General features: G+C 39.4%; 1 protein-coding gene across 4 annotated transcripts in view; it reads left to right on the top strand.

Moving 5' to 3' along the window:
- The window catches only part of SOAT1 (sterol O-acyltransferase 1), a 69,892-nt gene that overhangs the window by 13,711 nt on the left and 29,858 nt on the right, over positions 1-26,323 (top strand). For all 4 annotated transcript variants that reach the window (XM_077763292.1, XM_077763293.1, XM_077763291.1 and 1 more), the window contains one exon: positions 16,807-16,865. In XM_077763292.1, coding sequence (XP_077619418.1) covers positions 16,807-16,865 — 59 coding nt within the window. The remainder of the gene's footprint in view (positions 1-16,806; positions 16,866-26,323) is intronic.

Genomic DNA, 26,323 nt, shown 5'->3' with positions numbered 1-26,323 from the left:
CTGTGTTTTAGACACCATTCATCCATTTATTCACTCCTTCACCCCCTGACCCATCAATCATTATCAGTGCCTGGCAAGGTGCTGGGGCTATAGCTATGGTCGGTACTTGTGTTTGCCCCCATTAAGTGAATGAGAACTCCTCCCCCAGTTGGCATAATTAGATTACTGCAAATAAATGCTACTAATTACTCTTAACAGATGTAATGAGCATAGAGTAATTAGCAGAGTACCTAAGCTAATTCAGCACAGGGCTGTAAAGCGTGGGGGAGGGAGAGAATAGGGAGTTCTATTACTTCTATCTAAGTTTGCCTAACACACAAATACAGAGGGTATGACACTGGGCTTGTTGTTAAGGTCAAGGCTTATGCTTAAGATTGATAGACCTGCAAACACAACTCCAGCTGATGTCATCTGTTGCATCAGCCTATTTAGTTTCACAGTGACATTCTTAAGGGTTTGATTTCAAGAAGGATATGAAATTTGAGCCTTGTTTGGTTAACAGCTAGGGGTGGAACTTTCTGAGACAGTCGTCTTTGGCATCGTGAGACCTCTTTCATAAAAGGACTTTTTTTTTTTATTTTTGCTTTTCTTCCTTAAATTTAATTGTAAATACAGCAGGTGGGTCTCACCAGGAATATAAATGTTGCTGCTTAAGTTTGCATAATGAGGTTTATTGATTGTTAGGCTTTTAATTAGCTATTTATGAAATATCTCTATTACACGTGGCTAGTTTTAGTGTGATATATAATGTGAAAGTTGTACACAGGGATGAGCCAACACGGAGTAGAACATTCCCCTTCTGTGATTTGGGGACGGGATGATAATCCATGTTGTCTGTCTTGGAGACAGAAAAATCACTTTTTATTGCAGCATTCTGCCACCAGTTACAATTTTCTCTTTATGTCCCAGGTTTTAAAAAGCTTTTAAATTACTCTAATTTCTGCATATTTTCACTACTCTCTATTGTTAGTTCATCAAGGTTTAAAATTCTGGGTTCCAATGCAGTTACTAAAAATTGAAATGTTTAACTTAAAACAGGAAGTTTGACCTCCACCTTGGTTATAATGCTGATCTGAAAATAGAATATGTTTCTGCACTTGTTTTAACATTTGTTCACTTTGAGGAGAAAGCAGACGGGTAAAATGTGGCCTCTGGGTAGCAAGCCATGGCACCAGTGTGGCCTCCCACACAGGACTAGGGTTGTCTGCCTCACCCGAGAGCTTGTTAGAACTGCCTCCACTCCTCTTTACTGAATAAGATTTATTTCAGTTTTTATTTGTATTTTTTTGAAGATTTTAGTTTAATGAGGTTCCCAGGTGACACGTAGGTTCAGGTTGGAGACAGTCCGTTGGTGTGCGCATTGGAGTCCTCCAGACGAACGGAACCAGTCGGATAGGTAGAGATACACGGGAAGGTTTATTATGAGGAATTGGCTCAGATGGGGGCTGAGAAGTCACACCATCCCCATCCACAAGCAGGAGTCCCGGGGAAGCCGGCAGTATAGCTCCAGTCCAAAGGCCTGAGAACCGGGAAAGGAGAAGATGGACGCCCAGCCCAGTCAAGAGTGCGCATTTGTCCTTCCTCTGCCTTCTGTTCACAGGCCCTCTGGCACGGGGGAAGGTGATCTTTCTTACGGAGTCTGATTCCAATGCTTATCTCTTCAGGAAGCACCGTTACACCTAGAAATAATGTTTTATCCACTATCTGGGCATTCCTTAGCCCAGTCAAACTGACACATAAAATTCACGTGTAGAATGAAAAGAAATCATTCAACAAAGAAAAACAGCTTATTGGATCCCATTATAGACCTACTGGTTAGAATCTGAGGGGAAGGGTCAGGAATGTTAAGTTTGGGAAAGTTCTCTGGACAATGCTGACTGGCATCGCTGGGTGAGACCCACTGCCGTCAAGAGCTCACATCTGACTGTCTTGTTTGTTGTTTTTTTAAAAATTTTTTAATGTTTTATTTATTTCTGAGAGAGAGTAAGCAGGGGAGGGTCAGAGAAAGAGGGAGACACAGAATCTGAAGCAGATTCCAAGCTCTGAGCTAGCTGTCAGCACAGAGCCTGATGCAGGACTCGAGCCCATGAACCGTGAGATCATGACCTGAGCTAAAGTCAGACGGTTAACTGACTGAGCCACCCAGGCGCCCCTCATCTGACTGTCTTGTGATCCGATCATTTTGACATAGCCCTAAGGATTTTTTCCTTATACTCAGCTTGCGTAATTCTTTTTTTAAGGATTTCTTTTTTTTTTTTTTTGAGACAGAGCATGAGCTCGGGCACACAAGCAGGGGAGGGGCAGAAAGAGAGACAGGATCAAAGCGGGCTCTGTGCTGACAGCAGTGAGCTTGAACTCACAAACTGCGAGATTATGACCTGAGCCAAAGTCGGACACTCAACTGACTCAGCCACCCCAGTGCCCCAACCTAGAGGACATTGTTCTAAGTACAGTAAGCCAGTTACAGAAGAACAAATACTGTATGATTCTACTTATGGGAAGTATCTAAAGTAGTCAAACTTGTAGAAACAAATGATGGTTACTAGAGTCTAGAGGAAATGGGGAGTTCTTGTTGAAAGCGTATGAAGTTTTTAGTTATGAAAGATGAATAAGCCGTTGAGGTCTGAGGTTGAGCTTACATAGTTAACAGTGCTGTACCATACTCTTAAAAATTTAAGAGGGTGACTCTCCTGTAAAGTGTTTTTATCACAATAAGAATTTCCATTTTAAAGCCTTATTTATTCGTCCATTGATGGACACTTGGGTTGCTTTAGACTTTTTTGTTGTAAACACGATTGTACAAATATTTCTTTGAGACTCTGCTTTCATTTCTTGTGGGTATATATCCAGAGGTAGAATTGTTGGATCATATGGTGATTCTCTTTTTGTTTATTATTTTTTTAAACTTTTTTAAACAGTTTATTTCGAGAGAGAGAAAGCGTGGGTGGGGGAAAGGCAGAGAGAGAGGGGGAGAGAAATCCCAAGCAGGCTCTGCGCTCCTAGCGCTCAAACCCTTGAACCATAAGATCATGAAGTTGGACGCTTAACCAGCTGAGCCACCCAGGCCCCCCTGGTAATTCTGTTTTTAATTTTCTGAGGAACAGCCATAGTGTTTTCTATAGCAGCTACAACATTTTACGTTCTCACCAGTAGGGTTCTCATAAGGGTTCTGTCTCTTCGCATCCTCACAAACCCTTTTTATTTTCTGTTTGTTTGATAGTAGCCATCCTGTCAGGTGTGAGGTGATATCTCATTGTGGCTTTGATGTGCATTTCACTTATGATGGGTGACGTTATGTCTGTTGGCCATTTATATATCTTATTTGGAGAAATGTCTGTTAAGTCCTTTGCCCATTTAAAAATTATTGTTTTAAATGTTACTTATTTTGAGAGAGACAGAGACAGCATGAGTGGGGGAGGGGCAGAGAGAGAGGGAGAGACAATCCCAAGCAGGCTCTGCGCTGTCAGCACAGAGCCTGATGCAGGGCTCAAACCCACAAACCATGAGATCATGACCTGAGGTGAAATCCAAAGTCGGATGCTTAACCAGCTTAGCCACCTAGGCGCCTCCCATTTAAGAATTATTTATTATATTTTAAATTTCTAATTGTGGTAAGAATATACCTAACAATATTTACCATTTTAACCATTTTTAAGTGTACAGTTTGGTAGCATTAAGTATATTCACATTGTTGTGCACCAGATCTCCAAAAGTTTTTCAAGTTGTAAAACTGAAACTATCTCCATTAAAGAACTCCTCAGTTCCTACCACCGCTCTCTATTTTCTGTCCTTGTCAATTTGACTACTAGGTGTCTTTCCGTTTATTTAGGTTGTCTTTAATTTCTTTCAGCAGTATTTTATATTTTTCAGAGAACAAGCTTTGCACTTTTTTTTGTTACATTTATTCCTAAGTGTATTCTTTTTGCTGCTGTTGTAAATGGAGTTGTTTTTGTTTTTGTTTTCTGAAAGTAAATGGAATTCATTTTCTGATTGTTGCTGCCATATAGAAATGTAGCTGGTTTTGTATATTGATACTGTATCCTGCAACCTTGCTGAGTTCATTTATTACCTCTAATAGTTTTTTGCACGTGTGGTTTCTGTAGCATTTTTTATGCACAAGATCATGCTATCTGCAAAGAGTTAGCTTTACTTCTTCATTTCCAGTCTGCATGCCTTTTCGTTCTGTTGCCTAATTGCACTTGCTAGAATTGCAGTACAGTGTTGAATAGATAGAATTGGCAAAAGTGAACAAACTTGTCCTGTTTCTGGTCTCCAGGAGTAAGCTTTTGGTCTTTCCGTTAATTATGATAGCTGTGGGGTTTTTTAAATCAGGTTGAGGAAGTTCTCTACCTTTCTTCTCATTGACAGATAGTACTTATTCTTCACTACCTTTTATTTTGCTGTTTTGTTCACTTTTATAACTAATCAATCTACTACTACTGAGAGCCACTAACACTGGTTTTGTCCCATGCCAGTCACTGTTTTAAGTGTTTTTACAGATAACAGCTCAGTGGATATATTTTAGTTCTACTCAGTTTCAGTATTTTTGATATATCTATCTGACCATTGGAGAGCATGCCTTTCGTAACAAGTTTTGTGAACCCTTTGGCAAAAATATATGGAAAAAAGTTTTAAATATTGTTATTCTATAATCATTCTCCTTTGTCCAATAGATGCGTCTAATCATAAAACTGGCCACCCCACAGAGCTTTGAACAACTGAGTAGGTTGAGAGCACATTTTGTTGTTGTTAAGATAAAAGCAAAACATGTTTACTTTAGAAAGTGCAGATAAGTGAAAGTTCAAGCTTGTGCGATTTTTCCTTGGGTACATTCCTAGAAATTGCTTCAGGTCAAAGGAATACATATTTCTGAGGTTCGTGTGGTAGTTGTTGTCAAATTGCTTTCTGAATATAATGTACTCCTATAGCAGTATGTGATGCCTACTTGAAGTTTTCTCAGTCATAGATGATATGAACTTTGGAATAGATTATATGGCACTTTGAGAGATGAAGAATTCCATTTACTTGAAAAAAGTTTTGTACGCTGAGACATAACAATTGCCAGCAGAAGTAAGTTTATTGCCTATTAATTAGTACTTTTAAAAATAGCTTTTAAGGAGTAAGTTTGACTATCTTAATTTATTACATGAAGATTAGGCCAAAGAAATGGAAAATAGTAGCTAAGGCTTTCTTTGACAACTTTTTAACTTTAAAAAAAGTCCTGAAAAGGGGCACCTGGGTGGCTCAGTCAGTTAAGCGTCCCACTTCGGCTCAGGTCATGATCTCACAATTCGTGGTTTCTAGCCCTGTGTTGGGCTCTGTGCTGACAGCCAGCTCAGAGCCTGGAGCCTGCTTCGGATTCTGTGTCTCCTTCTCTCTCTGACCCTCCCCTGCTCACACTGTCTCTCTCTCAGAAGTAAATAAAACATTAAAAAAATTAAAAAATAAAATAAAAAATAAAGATAGTCCTGAAAAGATTTCAAATTCTAAGAGGGCAAACAAAATATTGTTAGTGATTATTCTTTTCTGAATTATAATGCATTTGAGGCAAAATTGTGTTTGAGAAGAGTTGCTAAAAGTCATTTGAATTACAGTTTTGCCTGGGCATAATAGGTACATAAATTTTTAAATAACAGGATATGAAGTATAACTTGACTGTTTTGAAAGAGAAGGCCAATAATTGTGTTTTGCTTCTAATGATATATTCTTCCTGGTTTTACCTCTATATGTTGCCAAGCCCTAAAACTGGAATAGTATTACAAGTTGTAACCATGTATTGATCAGGAAAATATACCGTCGACAGTTAAAAAAATTTTTTTTTAAATGTTTGTTTATTTTTGAAGGGGGGAGAGAGAGAGAGAGAGGGAGAGGGAGAGAGAGCGCGCACGCAAGCTTGAGCGGGGGAGGGGCAGAGAGAGAGAGGGAAGCAAAGAATCCCAAGCAGGTTGCAGGCTCTGAGCTGTCAGCACAGAGCGGGGGCTGTGATGTGGGGGCTGAAACTCACAGACTGCAAGATCATAACCTGAACCAAAGTTGGATGCTTAACCGACTAAGCCACCCAGGCACTCCTACAATCAACAGTTTTTAAGGTGTAGTTGCTAGAAATGTGTAGAGATGAAAAGTTTATGGGAAGAGCTTGCATTTTTAAATCTTTGTTCTATGAAGAACATTCTGGTACCTGGATTGTTTTAATAATATTATCAAAAGTTTCAGTCTTGAAATTCTAGGTTCTTAGAATAAGAATTGCTCTTAGCAGTCATTTATTTATTTTTATTTTTTAAATTCATTTTTTTAGTAGCTTCTACACCCACATGGGGCTGGAACTCATAACCCTGAGGTCAAGTGTTGGATGCTCTTCCCACTGAGTTAGCCAGGTGCCCCAACTGTCATTTGATTATGCCTTCCTAGGCAACACACATCTCAGATTAAAGTCTGGTTTACTGCCTTTTAGTCAACAGGTTAATCAAATGTTTGTTCGGTACCTTTGATCTATAAATAAGGCATTATACCAGGCTTGCTAGTTAGGGGAGTTTCGGTGAATAAGATACTAAACCAGAAAACAGTCCTGGGTTGTAAATAGTAAGTAAATTAATAGTAACTAAGTGGGGTAGGAGACTGATGGGGTAGGGGACGAGACTTGCCTTAGAATGGAGGGAAGTGTCTCACAAAGTAGAATTTGAGTTGGATCTTTGAAGAAGAGACGAGGACAGGACTTTCAAGTCAGAAGAAAGATAAGAGTTTGAAAAGGCATGGGGTTGAAGACTGTAAAGCATTATGCGCTTGTGTTTGGATTGGTTGGGCGAGACGGGAGGTAGTACAGATGGGTTTGTGGTTTGTTTTCCTGGATAGGAAGCCAATTGGAAAGGCAGGAGGAAGTCAGAAAATGTGGCTTGAAGTTTTACTGTGTAGTTAGTCAGTGACTGACTACCTACCTATGTGGATGATTTATATATAGCCTGTCAGCGCTTAGATTTCCCTTGAATGCAAAACCAAGGAGACAAATAGTACTAGGCTTGTTAAGGTATTTTATCCTCTCATTGAAGACACTGGACTCTTCCGTCCCAGATCCTAAGGAAACTTGGTAATTCCCCATTATGTAATACTTCAACTGAGAATTGTAATCTGCATGAAATCTTGTATTTTTTTTTTTACCAGAAATTCTCTACTGATTTTAAAATAAGGGCATGTGGAGTTGTAAAAGTTTAATGATAAACAGGCCAATTCTCTTATTGTGGGTGGCAGCCCACCCATACAGTTGACAACAGGTTGGTAATAAAAGAAAAACAAACCAAAGTTAACTCTAGTTGAGTAATACAGTTTCTAGAATAGAAGCCTGTTTATAACTTTAGGTGCGCTGAGTACCTCAGTTGATTGAGCATCTGATTTTAGCTCAGGTCATGATCTCATGGTTTGTGAGGTTGAGCCGGGCATCGGACTCCCTGCTGTCAGCATGGAGCCCACTTCAGATCCTCTCTCCCCACCCCCTTTCCCCTCCTCTGTTCCCTCTATCTCAAAAATAAACAAACATTAAAACAAAAAGAAACCTGTTTATAGCTTTAAAAAAAATTATAGACCAGTTGTGATTGGTATGTCCATTTATTGCTTTTATAGATCATCCATAATACACCTTGAAAATCTCAATCTTTTGTCCTCATGCTAAATAATTTGGGGCTATTGGTCTTTCATTACAAATACAAAATGGTCTAGGGGCACCTGGGTGGCTCAGTTGGTTAAGTGTCTAACTTCAGCTTAGGTCATGGCCTCCTGGTTCACGAGTTCAAGCCCCACGTCAGGCTCTGTGCTGACAGCTCAGAGCCTGGAGCCTGCTTGGAATTCTATGTCTCCCCCTCTGTCTGCCCCTCTCCTGCTCACACTGCTCTCTCAAAAATAAATAAATAAATAATGTTAATTTTTAAGAAAAACAAGATAGTCTGGTTTCATTAAAAACAAAATTTTATTTTTTGTGCTGCTTGTTGTGTGACTGGGGTTTAGAAGACAGGTATTAGTTCGTACTTAGTTACTTACTGGCCAGGCCATGTGACTGTGGCCAGATGTTTAATTTCTTTGAATCTTATCTAATTTTAAAAATATCCATCTTGCTTATCACACAGGGCTGTTAAGAATATATGTTGTCTAATGTGGCGCCTCGGTGGCCCAGTTGGTTAAACGTCTGACTCTTGTCAGGTCTTGATGTCAGGGTCATAAGCCCTATGTTGGGCTCCAGCCTGGGTGTGGCACCTACTTAAAACACACACGTGCGCGTGTGCGCGCACACACACACACATTAAATAAATATGTAACACTTGACAAATGTTGGTAAACCTCAGATTTAATTTTGCATGCCACTGGGGACATCCATATCATAATTTCAGAAACCGTTTTTAGGGAGTTGGTTGGCTCTGAATGTAAATGTGGACAATATAAGTGACTCAGTGTGTTGAGAACAATCTGAACAGTCTCTCTAAGGATATGGAAGGATCAAGGCAACAGTTTGAAGAGTTACTATTGATAAGAGATGGCCTCTGCTATCTTCTGACATGGGAAGAATGGAGTCTTAAGAGGATCGAAGATTGTGAAAAGTAACAAAGATAGAAAACATTTAAGGAGTTTGTACCCAAAGTAATCAACAGGAGGTTGCTTGGTCCAGCTGGGACTTGTGGAAGGTGGAAAATGTTGGGAGCTATGATTGTGAGGACTGTTAAATTCATCAAGAGGTCAAGACAAAGATTTCATTTTTCTTTTGCAGGACCAGTTAGGACTTGACAACGTCAGTTTAGAGTGGGCCCATTTTCTTAATTCTCTCTGTAGTGCATGACCATTCAGAATCGGAGAGAGCAGATAGCAGGCAGTATCTGGGATTGGGATGTGGCCCAGTGGGTCCAGGAAATTGGTGGCAGTGAGCAGAGAAGGGTAGAAATAATGACAGAGGATTGGTAACTCTAGGCTGGGTAAGAAAACTGGTAAAGCAAACAAACTAAAAACCGAAACAGTCTCTGTCAGAAGAAGAGCAACTATTTCCCTAGGTTTCTAGGGAAACCTAGAAACCTAGGGTTTCTCTTTAGAGCAGTGAATCTTAGCTAGAAATTCCCAGCAGACTTCTTATGCCTCATTGGCCATAGTTAGATTACAGGTTATCTTCTTTTTGTCTCCCTACTCTTTACCACCCTATTTTGTGCCCCAGGAGGCTGACCTTAATGGGCTGCATCCGTAGATTCTCATGCCCTGTGGTTTCTGGTAGGATTTGGTCATGGGAGTGGGGGTACGGCAGGTGGAGAGGGGACTGTCAGGAGATCAAGGGCAGAGAGTAAGGTGAGTGTGTTTATAACTTTGGTTTCCTCTGTTCTGGGTAACCATCACTCCTGTCTAATAGTTCTCTTTGGGTCTCCTTAACCATTTCCTTCCTTTGCCCTTTGAGGCCTAAGGATAGCTTTCCTGGTACTTGTTACTAGTTCTAGAATTCCACACTATCCTTTGTTGCTTTTCTTAAACTCTGGCCACACATGTAGAAAAGGGCCCTCTTTTAACTCTTCTCAGTAAACTAGCTTGAGTGGGTCATCTTTATGGTGCCCTTGCTCTGACAGATACTCATGCTCCGTCTCAAGTCAGTCTCTGGCAAGGGGAACGAAGCACATGCCCTTATTGGGGAAGCAGCCACCAGCATTCACCATAGTTCTGTTAACTTGCAAGAAGTCGTGTACATACCTGGCAGTTTTGTCAGCCAGATTTACAGTACATTAGCCATCTAGAACGGGAGTTGGCCAACACAGCCATGTTTGTGTGTGGAGTGGGCCATATGGTCTGAAATACACAAAGTCTGAAATAACTTGTTCTCTAGCCCATTACTGAAAAAAAATGTTCTGACCCCTGAATTAGAACTATACCATTCATGGGGCACCTGGGTGGCCCATTAGGTTAAGCGTCTTGACAGCTTGATTTCGGCTCAGGTCATGATCTCACGGTTTGTGGGGTTCTTTGTCAGAACAGCGCAGAGCCTGCTTGAGATTCTGTCTTTTTCNACCTCAAAACAAATAAACTTGAAAAAGAACCATGCCATTCAGTATGGGAGCCAGTAGACTTACTTTTCAGTATTGTCCAGTTTAGCATTTGAAATGTGGCTAGTCTGAATTGAGAGAACATTGTCATAAAATACATACCACATTTCAAGGACTCAACTTGTACCCGGTTTTTACTTTTTAACGTGGCTCCTAGAAAATTTAAAATTACATGTGTGGTTCGTATTATATTTCTGTTGGACAGCACTGATCTGGAGAGTTGGTCATTTAGAAAGCAGGTAAATAAAAAGCTGCCTTTAGGCAAAAGCCTATAAAAAATCAGTTTTGTAAAGCAAAGAAAGCATGGCACCCGAGAGACATTTGACCCAGGCTCAAGTCCCCCCCAAACCCAACTTTTTACAAGTCTTTATGCTCTTTCTAGCACCTGTTCACCATGATTTTTCTTTATCATCTGGGACCCAGCTCAAATATTGACTTCCTCTGCAAAAGCTCACTCCACCCTACAGTCATCTGTGTGTTGTAATTATCTATGTTTGCACATTTCTCCTGAGATTCTAAAGGAAGGGTTTAGAATATGTGTGTACTACTCATTATATATTGGGTATTCACTGGGTTTTTATTTAATGAGTTGAATATGTAATTGAATGAATAAATGAGTTACCAGTTTAATGAGCTTGGTTATTTTTTCCTTCTGGGCAACCTTGGCAGTGGATTTGGCATAGTATAAACATAGGATTGTTAGAGGAAGCAGATTTGATGCAAAGCCGTGAAGAGACAGCCCAAGTTGAAAGACACAACTCCTTGGAGTTGTTAGTGTAGTCCTGAGTGCTCTCGTTTCAGGTTTACTATAGGTATTGATAGCGCAGTACAGTAAATGATCTCTTTTATTGGACATAAAAGTGTGTAGGATATAGTTTTTTTTTTTTAAGGGGGTATAGCATGTGATGATTTTAGGAAGCTCTTCATCAAAACTGGTTAAAATAAGATTTTTGATATTTCAGGGAATAAATTTTAAATATTCCCATGAAATACAGTAGACTTCATGAGGGTTAGGTAGTGTTCACAAAGGTAAATGTTGCAAGCCTGATTTATTTGTTGGAGATCAGAGGCCTAGGAGAAAACAAAGTGTAGAGTAGTTTTTTTTTTTTTTTTTAAGGGATTCATCCTTGGGTCTGCTAATTAGATGTTATGAGTTAATGATCAGTTTTCAGTAATATGAATGTTATAAGTTAGTGATATCAGTAGACCTAGGCATATCTTAACAGAAACTGCATGATCAGTGTTTTAGAAAACTTAGAAGCCTTGAGTTGACTTATGTGGTTGGATGTCTGCACTTTATTTATTTATTTATTTTTAATATATTTATTGTCAAGTTGGTTTCCATATAACACTCAGTGCTCATCCCAACAAGTGCCCTCCTCCATGCCCATCACCCATTCTCCCTTCTCCCCCACACCCCAGTGGTTGTACTTTAAATCATCACGTTAGAGAGGCTCCTGGGTGGCTCAGTCAAACGTCTGATTTTGGCTCAGGTCATGATCTCACAGTTCATGGGTTCGAGCTTCCACATCCGGCTCTGTGCTGACGGCTCAGAGCCTGGAGACTGCTTCAGATTCTGTGCCCCCCTCCCTCTGCCTCTCCCCCATTCATACTCTGTCCATCTCTCAAAAATAAATAAAGAACATTTAAAAGTAATAAAAATATGGAAACCAACTTGACAATAAAATATTTAAGAAAAAATAAAAATTAATAAAATAATAAAAGTCATTGCAGATTAGCTTTTAGGACATTATTTTTTTGGCTTTTATGATATTTAATTTTTTAATTTTTTGGTAGTAAGAAATATCTTTCGAATATCATGTGAAGTTAATTTTAAGGTGAAGGAGCATGAGTAGAATTGGCTATTTAATGTATTTTTCTTCTACTGTGTAGCTTTAATGTCATTTAGAGTGAGGCCTTCAGAGGCTAGTCTAGCTGTGAGCAAAAATACTCCCCATTTTTCAGTCCCCAACTAGATAAAACCAGTTTGTGATGTTGGTTATGTTATTTATGGATAAACATATTCCTTTTGGAAGTGATGTACAGGAGGTGAGAATTAATCTTTTACAATGATTCTCTCCCCCTTTCCCCATGGTAATTGAATTATTTGAAGGGAAGAATCTTCAATATTCATTTATCTGTAAAATAAATAGATTATTTATTAAACCATGGTCCAATCATAGATAGTAGAGAACTAAATCAAAAAAGCATTCTTATAATTGACAGAAAAATCAAGTTAATATTTGTCTTACTCTCATATTGCCTATTTAGTTACCAGTTTGTGAATATCTTTAGAATTTATCTTCTCCTACCTACCCTCACTGCCTTTTGTTGGCTTACTATTTCATTTCTTGTCTGGATTTATTGCATTTCTCTCTTCTGTAGTCTTTCTCAGCCTGCTACGGAGTGGGCTTTCCATTAGCAAATCTGTTACTTTCCTGCTTAAAATTCTTGGTTTCCTCAGAGCCTTTGGTAAAATACACCCAGGCTCTTCATGACATGACCGTCCCAGTTATAAACTCCACCACTGTCAATGGTTGGAGATACTAATCCACTAACTGATGGCTTCAGTTGTTGGTGTTGGGAAGTCAGGCATAATTACAGTTCTCTTGTAGGTGATATTTGCTTTCCGGCTGCTTCTAAGAGATGTTTTTTTTTTTTTTTTTTAATTTTTTTTTAATGTTTTGCTTATAGGAGAGAGAGAGAGAGAGAGACAGCGTGAGCAGGGGAGGGTCAGAGAGAGAGGGAGTCACAGACTGAAAGAGGCTCCAGGCTCTGAGCTGGCTGTCAGCACAGAGCCCGACGCAGGGCTCGAACCCACGAACCGCGAGATCATGACCTAAGCGAAAGTCGGACGCTTAACCGACTAAGCCACCCAGGCGCCCCTAAGAGATGTTTTTTAAAATAAACCTGTGTGTTACAATTTCGCTGTGATATATCTAAGTGTAGATTTTTATTTATCCTGCTTGGCCTGACTTAATTTGAGGATTGGCCTCTTTCTACGATCCTGGAAAGTTCTCAGCCATTATTACTTATTTTTGTCTCCCATTATAGACCTTTGATGGGCTGCATTTTGGACCTTCTCTTTCTCCATGCCTTTTTCCCAACTGGAGTATTGTAAAAGGATATAAATAGTTTAAGTGTCTAATAGGGGATTAAATATAGTAAGTTTCAGTCATAAAAACAGAATAATAGGTGAATAAAAATGATACAGAGGAATATGTAGTGACGTGGAAAGATACTCTCTTAAGTGAGAAAAGCAAGTTCTGAAACTGTATGTAAGAGTCTATTTTTATAGTATGTACATTTATAGTATGTGTATTTGCCGAAGTAGAAGGACAAATGATATTTACTAAAGCATTAACATTAGGTACTTGAACACTGTAAGACAATGGGTAGTTTTGTTAGAGCTCTTTTGGGAGAGAGTGTTTGGATTTTAGTTTCCTGTAATGAAAATTACTTTTAGAATAGGGAGAGAAAGTTATTAAATTTAAATTAGCCCAAATACGGGGTACCTGGGTGGCTCAGTCAGTTCAGAATCCCAACTTCGGCCCAGGTCACAATCTCATGGTTCATGGGTTCGAGCCCTGTGTTGGGCTCTGTGCTGACAGCTCGAAGCTTGGAGCCTGCTTCAGCTTCTGTGTCTGCCCCTCTCGCTCCTCCAGTCACTCTCTGTCTCTCTCTCAGAAATAAACATTAAAGGAAAAAAAATTAGCCCAAATATGCCCCTAAAGTTCATTCTGGTGTTAAAGAACAAAAATCCAACTGGAGGAATTGGATTTATTAATTCATTCATGAATCAGACATCAACACATCTAGCAAGTACAGGGGAGCTCAGAGGAGGTGCACAAACTGGAGAGATTTTATAGGTAGTAACTGGGTACGACAGTTAGCAACAGGAAGGGCGGAAGTCTTATGGATGGATTACCTTCTCTTCCTTTGTTTGGGGGCCGGATAGAGAGGTCATGTAACCGATGACCTCGTTGATACTGACCAGATAATTCCTGATTGGTTAAAACTGCATTTCAGGAAGTAGTGGAAACTTTAATTAGGTTAGGTTCCTAACCTAATGACTTGGCCTGGCATATGTGACTCTATTTTTGGCCTGTGTGGTTTTCTTTTTTAACCTGCAAAGTAAGTATTTCTTGGAAATTACTTAATTTAGAGTGCCCTCACTCCTTCTTTAAGTAGACTATACAGTAGCAATTGCTGATTCTGAAACAGCAGAATCAGGTAAATTTTGCCAAGGAAAATAGATGGAGAAAATGTAAATTCTCAGTAAAAGATACTACTAAAATGATACAAAGTTACATTATAGGTTTTTACAAAGACAGCAAAGAGAAGTGGCAGTCATCTTCATGTTTCAGCTCGCATATGTTTCAGCTCGCATGTTTCAGCTCGCATTCTGTTCTGTTTTATTCACCTGTTTGTGTGGAAGATCTCTTTACACATGATGATGTCTGATATTATTGGTTCCCATAGTATAGTAGACATCTTGACATTTCAATTAAAAAGATAAAATAGGGGCAGCTGGGTGGCTCTGTCCATTGAGTGTCCACTTCGGCTCAAGTCATGATTTTCCCGTCTGGGTTCAAGCTTCGCGTTGGGCTCTGTGCTGACAGCTCAGAACCTGGAGCCTGCTTGGGATTCTGTGTCTCCCTTTCTCTCTGCCCCTCCCCCACTCATGCTCTGTCTCACTCTCAAAAAAATTAATAAACATTGGGGCGCCTGGGTGGCTCAGTCAGTTAAGTGTTTGACTTTGGCCCAGGTCATGATCTCGTGGTCCGTGAGCTCAAGCCCTGCCTTGGGCTCTGTGCTGACAGCTCAGAGCCTGGAGCCTGCTTCCGATTCTGTGTCTCCCTCTCTCTCTGCCCTTCCCCTGTTTGTGTTCCTTCTCTCTCTGACTCAAAAATGAACATTAAAAAAAAATTTTTTTTTAGGGGCACCCGGGTGGCTCAGTCGGCTAAGCGTCTGACTTCAGCCCAGGTCATGATCTCACAGTTGCGGGTTTGAGCCCTGCGTCAGGCTCTGTGCTGACAGCTAGCTCAGAGCCTGGAGCCTGTCTTCGGATTCTGTGTCTCCCTGTCTCTCTGACCTTCCCCTGATCATGCTGTCTCTTTCTCAAAAATTAATAAAAACATTTAAAAAATATTTAATAAAAAAATTAATAAGCATTAAAAAAGTTAAAAGAAAGATAAAATAGCATTTACTATCAGATTATAAAATTCCTTTTCTGGAAGAAGGTACTATAATATTTGAAGATATGCTTTGAAAACAATACAGAAATGAAAAAGGTACTATTTCAAGATCAGTAAGTCTATGCTGAACTTAAGTGAATTTCAGTAAAACTCCAACTCAAAGAAAAATCTAACCTTAACAAGAGGTTCCAATAACAAACATTATTTTAGTATGTGAAGTGAGTGATGTATGCAACTATTAATGGGCACCAACTTTAATAGAGTAGACATTAGCTTCTGCATTGACATTTAACTTTTCTAGTTATGTTTAAAGTTGTTGCTTTAAGCTGTGAATCTTTTACAAAAGAAAAACTTAAAAAAACTTTTTTATTTTTTTTCTTCCTATACATAGGATACAAGTTAGAACCTTTACCTAAAAAACTTTAAAAGTATTTAATAAACATATCAAAAGCTAAAATTTAGCTAAGCTATTATGGAAGATATATGTGAAGACAGACTCATGAATGGAGGCAAATTTCTTTCAAAACGAAGTCTTCCCATAGTTTATTAAAAGAGCAGACAAGCTCCTGGGAGGCTCAGTTGGTTAAGTGATCGACTCTTGGTTTTCGGCTCAGGTCATGATCTCACGGCTTGTGAGTTTGAGCCCCATGTTGGGCTCTGCAGCTAGTGGCACAGAGCCTGCTTGGGATTCTCATTCTTTCCCTCTCTCTCCCTGTTCCTTCCCCACTCACAACCTCTCTCTCTCTCAAATAAACTTTAAAATATAAAGAATAAAAGGGCAGACGGTCCAGCTGCTTGGTTAAATTATAATAGTACTATGATTCACTATGAAATTAAGGAACTGTCTATAATTCCACGACAGTAATAAATCACAGTGTACATTGTATATGGGAATCATACAGAGCAACAGATGCTCATAAAAACCAAATATTTTCATACCTGAAAAATCAATTTTTCTTGAAAATTATGAGAAAGGTGCTCAAGTTAGATTAATAATAGACTAATAGCCTCAATTAAATTAAACATTAGGAAGTTACATTAATGTGACTTAATATACCGAAAGGAGTCTTTCAGAATAAGGAGATTGTAAATTTTAGAATATTTTCAACCCCCCCACCCTAGAAAAAAAACAACCCTGTATGCATTATGCATGCATTCCTTATTCCTCACCCTCCTACCTACTCCTGACCTCTGGGCAACCACCAACCTTCTGTCTGTCTATGTAGAATTGTCTGTTTCGGACTGACTTTCATTTAGCATGTTTTCAGGTTTCATCCATATTAGCGTATGAGTGTTTCTCTCCTGTTACTGCTGGATAATATTCCATTCTGTGGGTCGACCACATTCTGTTAATCTCTCAGTTAATGGATATTTGAGTTGTTTTACTTTCTGTTAATATGAATTATGCTGCTATAAACATTCCTATACCAGTTTTTGGCTGGACATCAGATCATAACCTGAGCGGAAACCAAGAGTTTGGACATTTAACCTACCGAGCCACGCAGGCGCCCTGCTACAGTGTCCATCAATTAAAAGTTACCTATTTTTTTCTTTAGGTAGGATAGACCTAAAACAGTTGATGGCAAAGAAGATACGGTTGACAGCGGAGGCAGAGGTAAGTAGCTCCATGTTCTAGAAACAATAATGTAGAGTTAGGGTAGGAAGCTTTGTTTCGAAAAATTTTTAATGCTTAGTTGCTTATGGAATAATTTGCCTTTCTCATCAGTTGACACTGTCCTGCTTGGAACAGGAAGAGAAGGTCTGCCACCTTGCCATCCTGCATTGAAGAACCAGATTGCTTTTTTCTCTTCCGTCCTGTCCATCACTCTCATTTCCTGGCTTGTACTGGCAGAACTTGATTTTTGTGACCCATGATATAGTTGAATGCATGAATGTCAATGCGAGTGCTTTATGAAAGAACAATTGTGGTTCATAGTAAATAATAAGTCTCCAATAAGATTCCTTGTTAGAGATGAAGAAGAAATACGAAGTCAAAAACAACATGGAGCCATTTCAAGTGAGGCGAACTGTTCTACAATTCAGAATTCAGCAGTGCCCTCAGGAAATGCTAGAGGACCAAGAACAATTTTTTTTTGGTTTACTATTAACCTAATACTGTATGTGCCTAAATGTAATGTGACTTCAAATCCAAGGCAGTCTTTTTTCCAATGAGAAGATCACTTCCAAAACTTACTGGGTCAACTTGAGTATGTAGGCATCCATTAGTGATGGAATAGGCCTGTTTTTATTTATTAATTTAGTATGCATATATGCCTTTATATAGGATAATTTATTTAGATATTTTTATGATCATATTTCATAAAACAGTATGTGCAAGAGTATTTACATCCACTTTAGTATTAGTGTCTTATAATTATAAGTGCTAGTTTTTCAGTTGTTCTCTAGTCTGGGACATAAAGCTTTCACTTTTGTCTCGTCTGTTGAAGTACAGCACTTCTTCCGTCCAGGGATGATGCTGGCACTATTATACCTGTTTGCTTAACATTAACAGACCTCTCTCTACCTCCACTCATCCGTCCGGTATATTTGTGATTTCTACAATGTAATGACTCACTGTATTTTTTTCAATTTAACGTTTACTCATTTTTTGAGAGAGAGAAGCAAGAGTGTGAACAGGGGAGGAGGGACAGCGAGAGAGGGAGACACAGAATCCAAAGCAGGGTTCAGGCTCTGAGCTGTCAGCACAGACCAACACGAGACTCAAACTCACGATCCGTGAGATCATGACTTGAGCTGCAGTTGGACCCTTAACTGACAACCCAGGCGCCCCTGACTCACTGTATTTTTACAAAGTGGTATTCAGTGGTATATTTACTATGCTTGAAACTGTGAGTCTAGACTTCTAGGTAACATTTGTTAAGTTTTTGTTTATTTTTCCTGATTTTTACTGGGTTACCTGTGTAAGCCTTTACAACTGCAGTGATCAAGATTATTTCTGGCACATGTCTTTTCCATTTAATAATTTGTTCCATTGTAAGTGACTGTTTAAAGAGTTGATGATTAGATAACCTCCACTTATCTGAGGGATCATTTATAATTTCGGCTAGCAAAAGAAAATTTTTTAAGGGCACATGTACTGTTTTTAAGGGCTCATTCTTGCAAATACCGTGATTAAAATAAAGACATTTTGTTTTTATGGCAGACTGGAGTATTTCTGCCCCTTGTTCCTCTAGACTGGCTGGACGCACCTGGATTTACCTTCTGTTACTTTTCTCCCCTTCTGTTCCTCTTGTTCCTTCTCCCCTTCCCAGCAAGGACACAAAGCCCTTACTGTGTTCTGTTTGTGAGGGCAAGTTTCAAATACATTAAAGGGCTATCATTACTGTTTATTTAAAAAAAAAAATCTAAAGTGGGAGAGAATTTCTTTTTTAATGCAGAAGCACAAACCCAAAGAGGAAAGGGAGGGGAAGGGAGTATGTAGTAGGAAGGAGAGGTTGGGGGGAGGGGGAGGCATATGATGGACACAGGGGGGATGTTTCAAGGTTTTAAGGTGAAACTTTGTTATGAAGACAACATCCTACTTATCTGCTTTGTATATTAATCGGTGAATAAAATTATTACGTTTTTAGTTTGGTCAGTTAGGAGGATTTGAAGGAGAGAAAGAGATGAATGAAAGAATGGAAAGGAAACTGAGGGAAGGCAGATGTTGGTTAATCCAGTATTTATTACTCTATGATGTGCAAGTGTGTGTGACATAGTAGTGCAAGGGAGGACATAGCTTGAGCAGAAGTGTGGAGGTAGGAAACTCACACCGTCTTTTGGAAGTGACACTTGATGGGCCTCTGTGCCCCTTTTGGGGCCTGACAGAAAGAACAATACATTTGCAAAATTGAGGCTAGGTTGTAAAGCATTTGCCTCTCTGCCTTCATGCCCTGTTCATAAAGCTCCTTCTGCTTGAAGCTTTCTTTAATTTCCTGTTTCACCAATCAAAATACTGTATATCCTTCCAATTGTAGCTCCTGTTGCTGCCTCTACAGTTTTCTAAATATCACCTTGAAATGATGTCCTTCCTCCTTTATACTTTATACTGCATACTTAGTGTGTACTCTTACTCTCTACCCTGCATTTATTACATGGTGCTTTCTGAATGAAATCAGAAATTCTTTTGGTGAACTTTTGGTGATTTGACTTAGGAATGTTGTTATTGACAATTTGATATCTAAAGAGATCGAACATCTTGCCATTGTTTATTAATTGGAATGTTTCTGAGGGAGATGTATTAGGAATGCTATGCTGATATGAAGTTGAAGATGATGTATAGAGTTTGGAGATAAGACAAGATAGGAAGCTATGTAATAATTTAGTATTAGTAAGTAAACAGGCAGGGAGGAGAAAGGAGCTGCATTTAGATGTCTTGTTAGGGGCCACGCCTTGTACTAGGTGCTTTACATACATAATTTTATTAAATTATCCATTTATGAGAGTGATCTCTTAACTGGTTATATTTTGTTGTTGTTTTGTGGGTTGATATTTACTAATGAGAAATGACCATTGAGGTGACAGGTATGTGAATATTGTTTAGAGCCATGAGATTGACTTCTTTTCTCTTACGGGTTTTTAGAAGTAATTATTAAAACAAACGAAAATCAAGAATCTTTGTAGTCATTTGTAATTTGGAGTCCTGCTCCAACCCAGTTGGTCATTCAACATTGGACCATCTTCCCCTAATCTTTAAGGTGAGGACATGGGACTAGCTACGTCCTGGGTCTCCTCCAGCCCCAGTAGTCTGTGTCTTTGCATCACTAACTTAAACTTTTGCTCCTAAATCACCGTTTACCTGGTGTAAAGAGCGTGGTGTCTGCGGATTTTATAGGGTGACTCTTTCAGCTCCACAGAACGGGAGCTGTCAGATAAAATACAGTAGGCATACTTTTGAATTCCAGATAAACAACAAATAATTTTGTAGTCACCATGCAATATTTGAGACATAATTAGACTAAACAAGTCATTTGTTATCAAGTTCACATTTACTTGGTTTTCTGTACTTGTGTTTGCTAAATCTGGCAACTGATAAAGAGCTCTCTGAAAGATGGAAGAGCTCATCTTAAAAGTGTGCAAAGGTCGAGTACTGAGCAAGCTCTTTAGTCTGAAGGGAAGAAGAACAAGAGATGATGAAACTAGTGACTGAACTAATTGGACCTCTTAAAGTCACATCTAGGTCCAAATGCTGTCATCAGAAAGTTTTAAGTAATTATAATAAGATCTGGTGCCAGTGGAATCATACAACATTGTGTAACCCTGAGTCAACCCTTTTGAAATGCTTAGAATTGTGTTGTAATAAGACTTAAAAGCTCTTGGACCAGTCCAAGAGAAATTCAAGTGATTAAGTCCCAACCAACTTATATTAATAGATAAATTAGCGTTGTTTAAACATTGTCTTAGTGAAACTATCAAATTATTTCTCTGGTTGCAGGTAAAAGAAACCTACTATGACTTAGCTAAGGAAGAGAAAATACATTTGAAAGATATTAATATATCTCTTGGAATCCTGGAAGTTGAACACTTAAGCCTTTGGAAATGGAAAAGGGCTTTAACAGCAAGAGTTCAGATACTTCTGAATTTTTCAGCTAATAAGGTTTTTAGTCCCTTTTTTTGAGCTCAGAATTTTAGATCTTTGGGAGAGAGAATTGGGATTTTGGCCAGAAGGGTGGGGCTGTATGGTACAGCCCTGGCCTAGACATTCTGTTCTTGTCCTCACCCTTGAGGACAGTTTCCAGAGAAAAGAGGATGAGAAGAGTTAAAAAAGGGAGCGCTTTGATGCTGTTGATATTTGTGGAACTTTTATTAATATAGACAGCTTTGTAGAGGGAATGCTAGGTCTAATGTGAGGGGATGAAAAATTACTTCCTGTTCCTATGTCTTAAAAACACATATTTATTGTAACATATTTCAATTTCATTTCCTTCTATTGTAGTATTTCCAATATTGTTTTACACATCAGTACTTTATGCTGTTGCCTAACTATTAAATGAGCCAACTGTCATGAGTAAGGCTCAGGTGGCATGTCTGCAAACGAGGACTTCTTTGCGTGGTTTAATTCTCATCCAAGTAACCTTCTAAAAACGTTTTTGGAGAGTGTCAGTGTATTTGATATATTGGCAGACTACTGGAGACATAAGTAAATCTGAGTCTTTTCAGCCCAGAAATTCTTTGATTATTGTATACATTGAGGTTAGGTTGTGCTAAGATGAGGTAAATACAAGATAAATAATTGGGGCTTAAACAAGATAGGTGTGTATTGCCCTCTCATGTAAATGATGTAGAGGTGGGAAGTCTAGAATGGTTATGGTGACTCTGTGGTCCTCCAGGACCCTGGTCCCTTCTACCTCTGGGCTTTACCTCATGGGCTGTGATCCTCTTTTCGTGTCCAGGTGACTCCAGCCATTTCATCTAAATTTCAAGGAGCAGGATTGAGTTAGGAAAAAAAAAAAAAGTGGGTTGACACCTAACAGCCTCTACCACAACTCTCCATTCTCCTTTCCTGCCCCTGACCTTCTGGTCATATCTTTTGGCTGTGTGTGACTGTAGCCTTCTGACATTGCCCTTTCTCCCTCTTCTCATTTTGCCTAAAGGCATAGATGAATCAGTCTCTAGTCTCCTTTGATGAACCTTAGGGAAATCAGTTTATTGTTCTTAGGGTATCATCCGTCACAGAATGCAGGTAGGTACCTGTCGTCTGCCCTTTTGCGGGGTGGGGTGTTCAGTAATTCAGCTCCTTCAATTACCAACTCCTGGGGTTTGTCAGGCACTGGGTTAGGTGCTGGGATTCTGAAGAAGTCATGGTTTCTGTCCTCATGCTGGCTTAGAACGCTGTGTATAGAATAGATAAACAAGAGGACCAACAACTGAACTGGATACTTTAAAAATGTTCTTTGAAAGCTATAGAGTGGTGTCAGTGTAAGTTGGTATTTGTGATAAGAAGTTACATAGTTTTTAGAGCCTTATTGAAGACCTTATAAGTGATAGTTACTCCTTATTTTACATTAATGAGAATCCAGAGCATCAAAACTAGTCAGATGGTAATATTCTGGATACGACTGATTGACGAACATTCTGGTTCTGCCCCACCCCCAATATTTTGTTTTCCTTCTTCCATCATACACACAGATCCATGTTGACAGTATAGACACATGTAGGCGTGTACATCATAGGTACATCGGGAAAATCAGCATCAATTTATATGTCTGGTTATATATTTTTAAACATTTTGTGGGGGTTTTTGGTGTGTGTTAAAATGTTCTTTGACAACGTGATATAAAATTTCATGATAGTCATTCCTACGAATGTGTCATTTGTTAATTATGATAGATACTTTCTGGTTTTCTAGCATTTAACAATGGCTTGGGAGGTTGGTAAAGATGATGAGAAATAGCAAAATACATCATTTGGATAAGATGAGGGAGCTGCTTAAGCAGATAAAGATACATAAATGTGTTTCACTCAGTTTAGACTGATAAGAATAAGATATCAGGAATATCATAGTCTATAGTTATACTCAAGACTTAACTTCCAAACAAGTGCTTTCTTTTTAATATGGAGGAGGAATTTATTACAATACACTATTTATGACTGTAAACCTCTTTTACATGAGTGCACTCAAATGAAATTTTGTGACAGGACTAACGTATTAAGCTACCTACCATTTTCAGGCTACATGTAGATTGTTGGCTTTTTTTTTTTTTAATGTTTTTGCTTTTTTTTGGTTTATTGCACTAGCTAATCATAAAGAAAATATTTTAGATACAGTATGGTAAAAGCAATATAATGGGGACTCCTGGGTGGCTCAGTCGGTTGGGCGTCCGACTTCGGCTGAGGTCATGATCTCCTGGCTTGTGGGTTTGAGCCCTGCGTCAGGCTCTGTGCTGACAGCTAGCTCAGAGCCTCTAGCCTGCTTTGGATTCTGTGTCTCCCTGACTCTCTGACCGTCCCCTGCTCACACTGTCTGTCTCTGTCTCTCAGAAATAAATAAAAACATTAAATTTTTTTTTAAAAAAGGAAAGCAATATAATGTTCCATGATGTCTGAGGTCATCTGGACTGGGGGTTCTAATCCTGGTTCTCTAGTTTACAAGGTCTGTGACCTTGGGCAAGTCATTAATTACTTGATTTGTTAGAGCTTAGATCTCTCTTACGTAAAATAGGAATTATGTTCCCTATTTTACAAAGATTGTTTAAGACTAATATCTGAAAGTCCCTAACAGTGTATCACAGACATTGAGTAAGTCACAGCCATTACTAACAGTATCCACAGTAGTGATTTTTAGTCCCTTTTCCTTCTTAGCTTTTAGAAAGAAATCAAGGTGAGGAATTCTTTTAGACAAGTACTTTCTGCCTTGTAATAGACACTGAGTAGTCAGCAGTGGTACGAGTAGGCGTTTCAGTGCCAGGGGTTGGTTTCAAAAGCTGTTTGGAAATACATTTAACACCTGCAGTCTTGCAAGTTGGTTTGCTGAGAGCTAGATGTACAGTGGTTAACAAAAAGACACTGTTTAAAGTCAGGTGGGGAGGCAGACATTAAGACACCAAAAAGAAACGTATAGAATTTCAGATTGTATTAGTACGATGAAGGAAACAAATAAGGTACAGTAGCTTTAGTGTGGGTTGTTAGGGGAAACCTCTCTTGAATTAATTTAGTTTAAGACCTAAACATTGTATTACCTATTTTATTGCGTTACTGGTTTTGCTCAGAAAGGTCAGGTTTCTGGTTCTGGAAAGGTTTCTGGTTTCTGAGAGGTTAAAAGTTCTCTATGCAAAGCCAGGCATTGAGTCAGAGACATAAGGAGTTCATGGACTAGCAATGTGACCTTGCGGAGTCAGAGTGTAATTTTTTATACACTGTACCCCATATATATTTGTACTTTGTGTTTCTTTCTCTGTTTGCTTTCTTATTTTTTTCATGAGTCTGTGCCTTTGATGGGGTGATTTTATCTATTCATAAATGACCTTGCTCTTTTATTTTTTTTGTCATTTTAAAACTCAGCTCAAGGTAACCTGTACTTGGAAAGCTTTTTAGAAGAATTATTTCTCTAAAATGCAAATCTGAACATGCTTATGAAACTTGTGTTTAAAATATCATTGTGGGGCATCTGGTTAAGCGCCCAACTCAGTGTCGGCTCAGGTCATGATCTCGCAGTTGTGAGATTGAGCCCTGCCTGTCCAGCTCAGTGCTGAGCACGGAGCCTGCTTGGGCTTCTCTCTGTCCTTCTCTCTCTGCACACTGCCCTCCCCCCGATGCATGCACACTCTCAAAATATATAAACATTAAAAAAAATAAAATATCATTGGTTTCCTTTTGCCCTTATGATAAAACGAAAAATTCTTTAAAAAAATTTTTTTTTAAACATTTATTTCTGAGAGATTGAGAGAGACAAAGAACAAGCAGGGGAGGGGCAGAGAAAGAGGAAGACACAGAATCTGAAGCAGGCTCCAGGCTCTGAGCTGTCAGCACAGAGCCCGATGCGGGGCTCGAACCCACGAGCCATTAGATCATGACCTGAGCCAAAGTCGGACACTTAACCGACTGAGCCACCCAGATGCCCCAAAATGAAAAATTCTTAAAATGGCCTAAAGGTCTGTTACAGTCTGGCCTCTTTGCATCCTCAGCCTCATCTCTGATCACTCGTGTGCGCCTTCACTAAGTGTTTGGACCATGAGATCTTTGCTTCCTGGTGGTTGTTCCCCATTCTTAGAATCTTAGAGGTTATCTAGTTCAGCTGCTTATTTTAAAAAATGAGGTTTCTTTCAGAGGGGGTCAGGTGGGGGGATGGGCAAAATGGATGCAAGGGAGTGGGAGATACAGGCTTCCAGTTAATGGAATGAGGAAGTCATGGGAATGAAAGGCACAGGATAGGGAGTATAGTCAGTGGTATATTGTAAAAGTGTTGTAAGGTGACGGATGGTAGCTACCTTTGTGGGCACAGCATCACGTATAGAGGTGTTGAGTCACTGTGTTGTACACCTGACTCTAAAGTAGTATTGTGTGTGAACTGTACTCAGAAGTTCTTTTTTTTTTTTTTTTTTTTTTTCTAGGAGAGAGAGAGACAGCGTGAGCAGGGGAGGGTCAGAGAGAGGGAGTCACAGACTGAAACAGGCTCCAGGCTCCGAGCTGGCAGTCAGCACAGAGCCCGACGCAGGGCTCGAACCCACAAACCGCGAGATCATGACCTAAGCGAAAGTCGGACGCTTAACCGACTAAGCCACCCAGGCGCCCCAGAAGTTCTTTTTAAAAAATGACATTTCTTTGCGCTCTAAAATGTAGTGATTCTGTTTAAGTAGATTAAGCGCCCTGCTTTTCTAGTTTCTCATTAGCTGCCTGCCTCCTTCCTTTGGTCGTCCTTCTGTCCATCTGTCGTCGTGCTGGGACAATCATGATCCATGGGCTGGATGAAATTAATACTAATAGAGATGAAATTGAGAAGATAAGCAAATTAGGAAGCCTGTAACACCCCAACCTCCTTTTTAGGTTACTGGTATCAGGCTATTCGGATTTATAGTGATCACATGGTGAAGTTCTGTAATTACTGACAGTCTCATGTTCTGGAAGCACTCCAAAGGCAGAAGTGGAGCACTGTTTGTACTGTATTTTTCTGTATGTCCTCTTACAAGGGGAGTGACAGTTGCAAGCAGTCAGTCTTTATTTTCATCAGAATTTGGATCCGTGAAACGAGGAGGCTGAGGAAACTCCGTGTCCACACCAGAGTTCTTCCTTGTGTCTGGGTGGCCCCAGCTTATGCTAACTTTAGTTCCTCAGAAAAAGAGGACAAGTCTAGGCATTAAGGAATGAATATTAGGCATCTTGTTGGTATAATGCTGTGTGTAGGAATGTGGTAGATTTGAACCTTTTAATAGTTACAGCGCATTGGCATGGATACGGCTAGAAGGTATTCTGCTAAGGGAAGTAAGTCAGAGGGTTTTCACTCATGTGGAATTTTAGAAACAAAACACGTGAGCAAAGGGGAAAAAAAGAGAGAGGGAGAGGCAAACTAAGAAATAAACACATAATCTTAGGGGAGCAAATTGATGGTTACTAGAGGGGCGGGGGGGGGCTTGGGTT

Source organism: Crocuta crocuta, unplaced genomic scaffold (genome assembly GCF_008692635.1).
Source record: "Crocuta crocuta isolate KB4526 unplaced genomic scaffold, BGI_CrCroc_1.0 scaffold3, whole genome shotgun sequence".
Classification (NCBI taxonomy): domain Eukaryota; kingdom Metazoa; phylum Chordata; class Mammalia; order Carnivora; family Hyaenidae; genus Crocuta; species Crocuta crocuta.
This window is presented reverse-complemented; position numbering and strand designations above follow the sequence as displayed.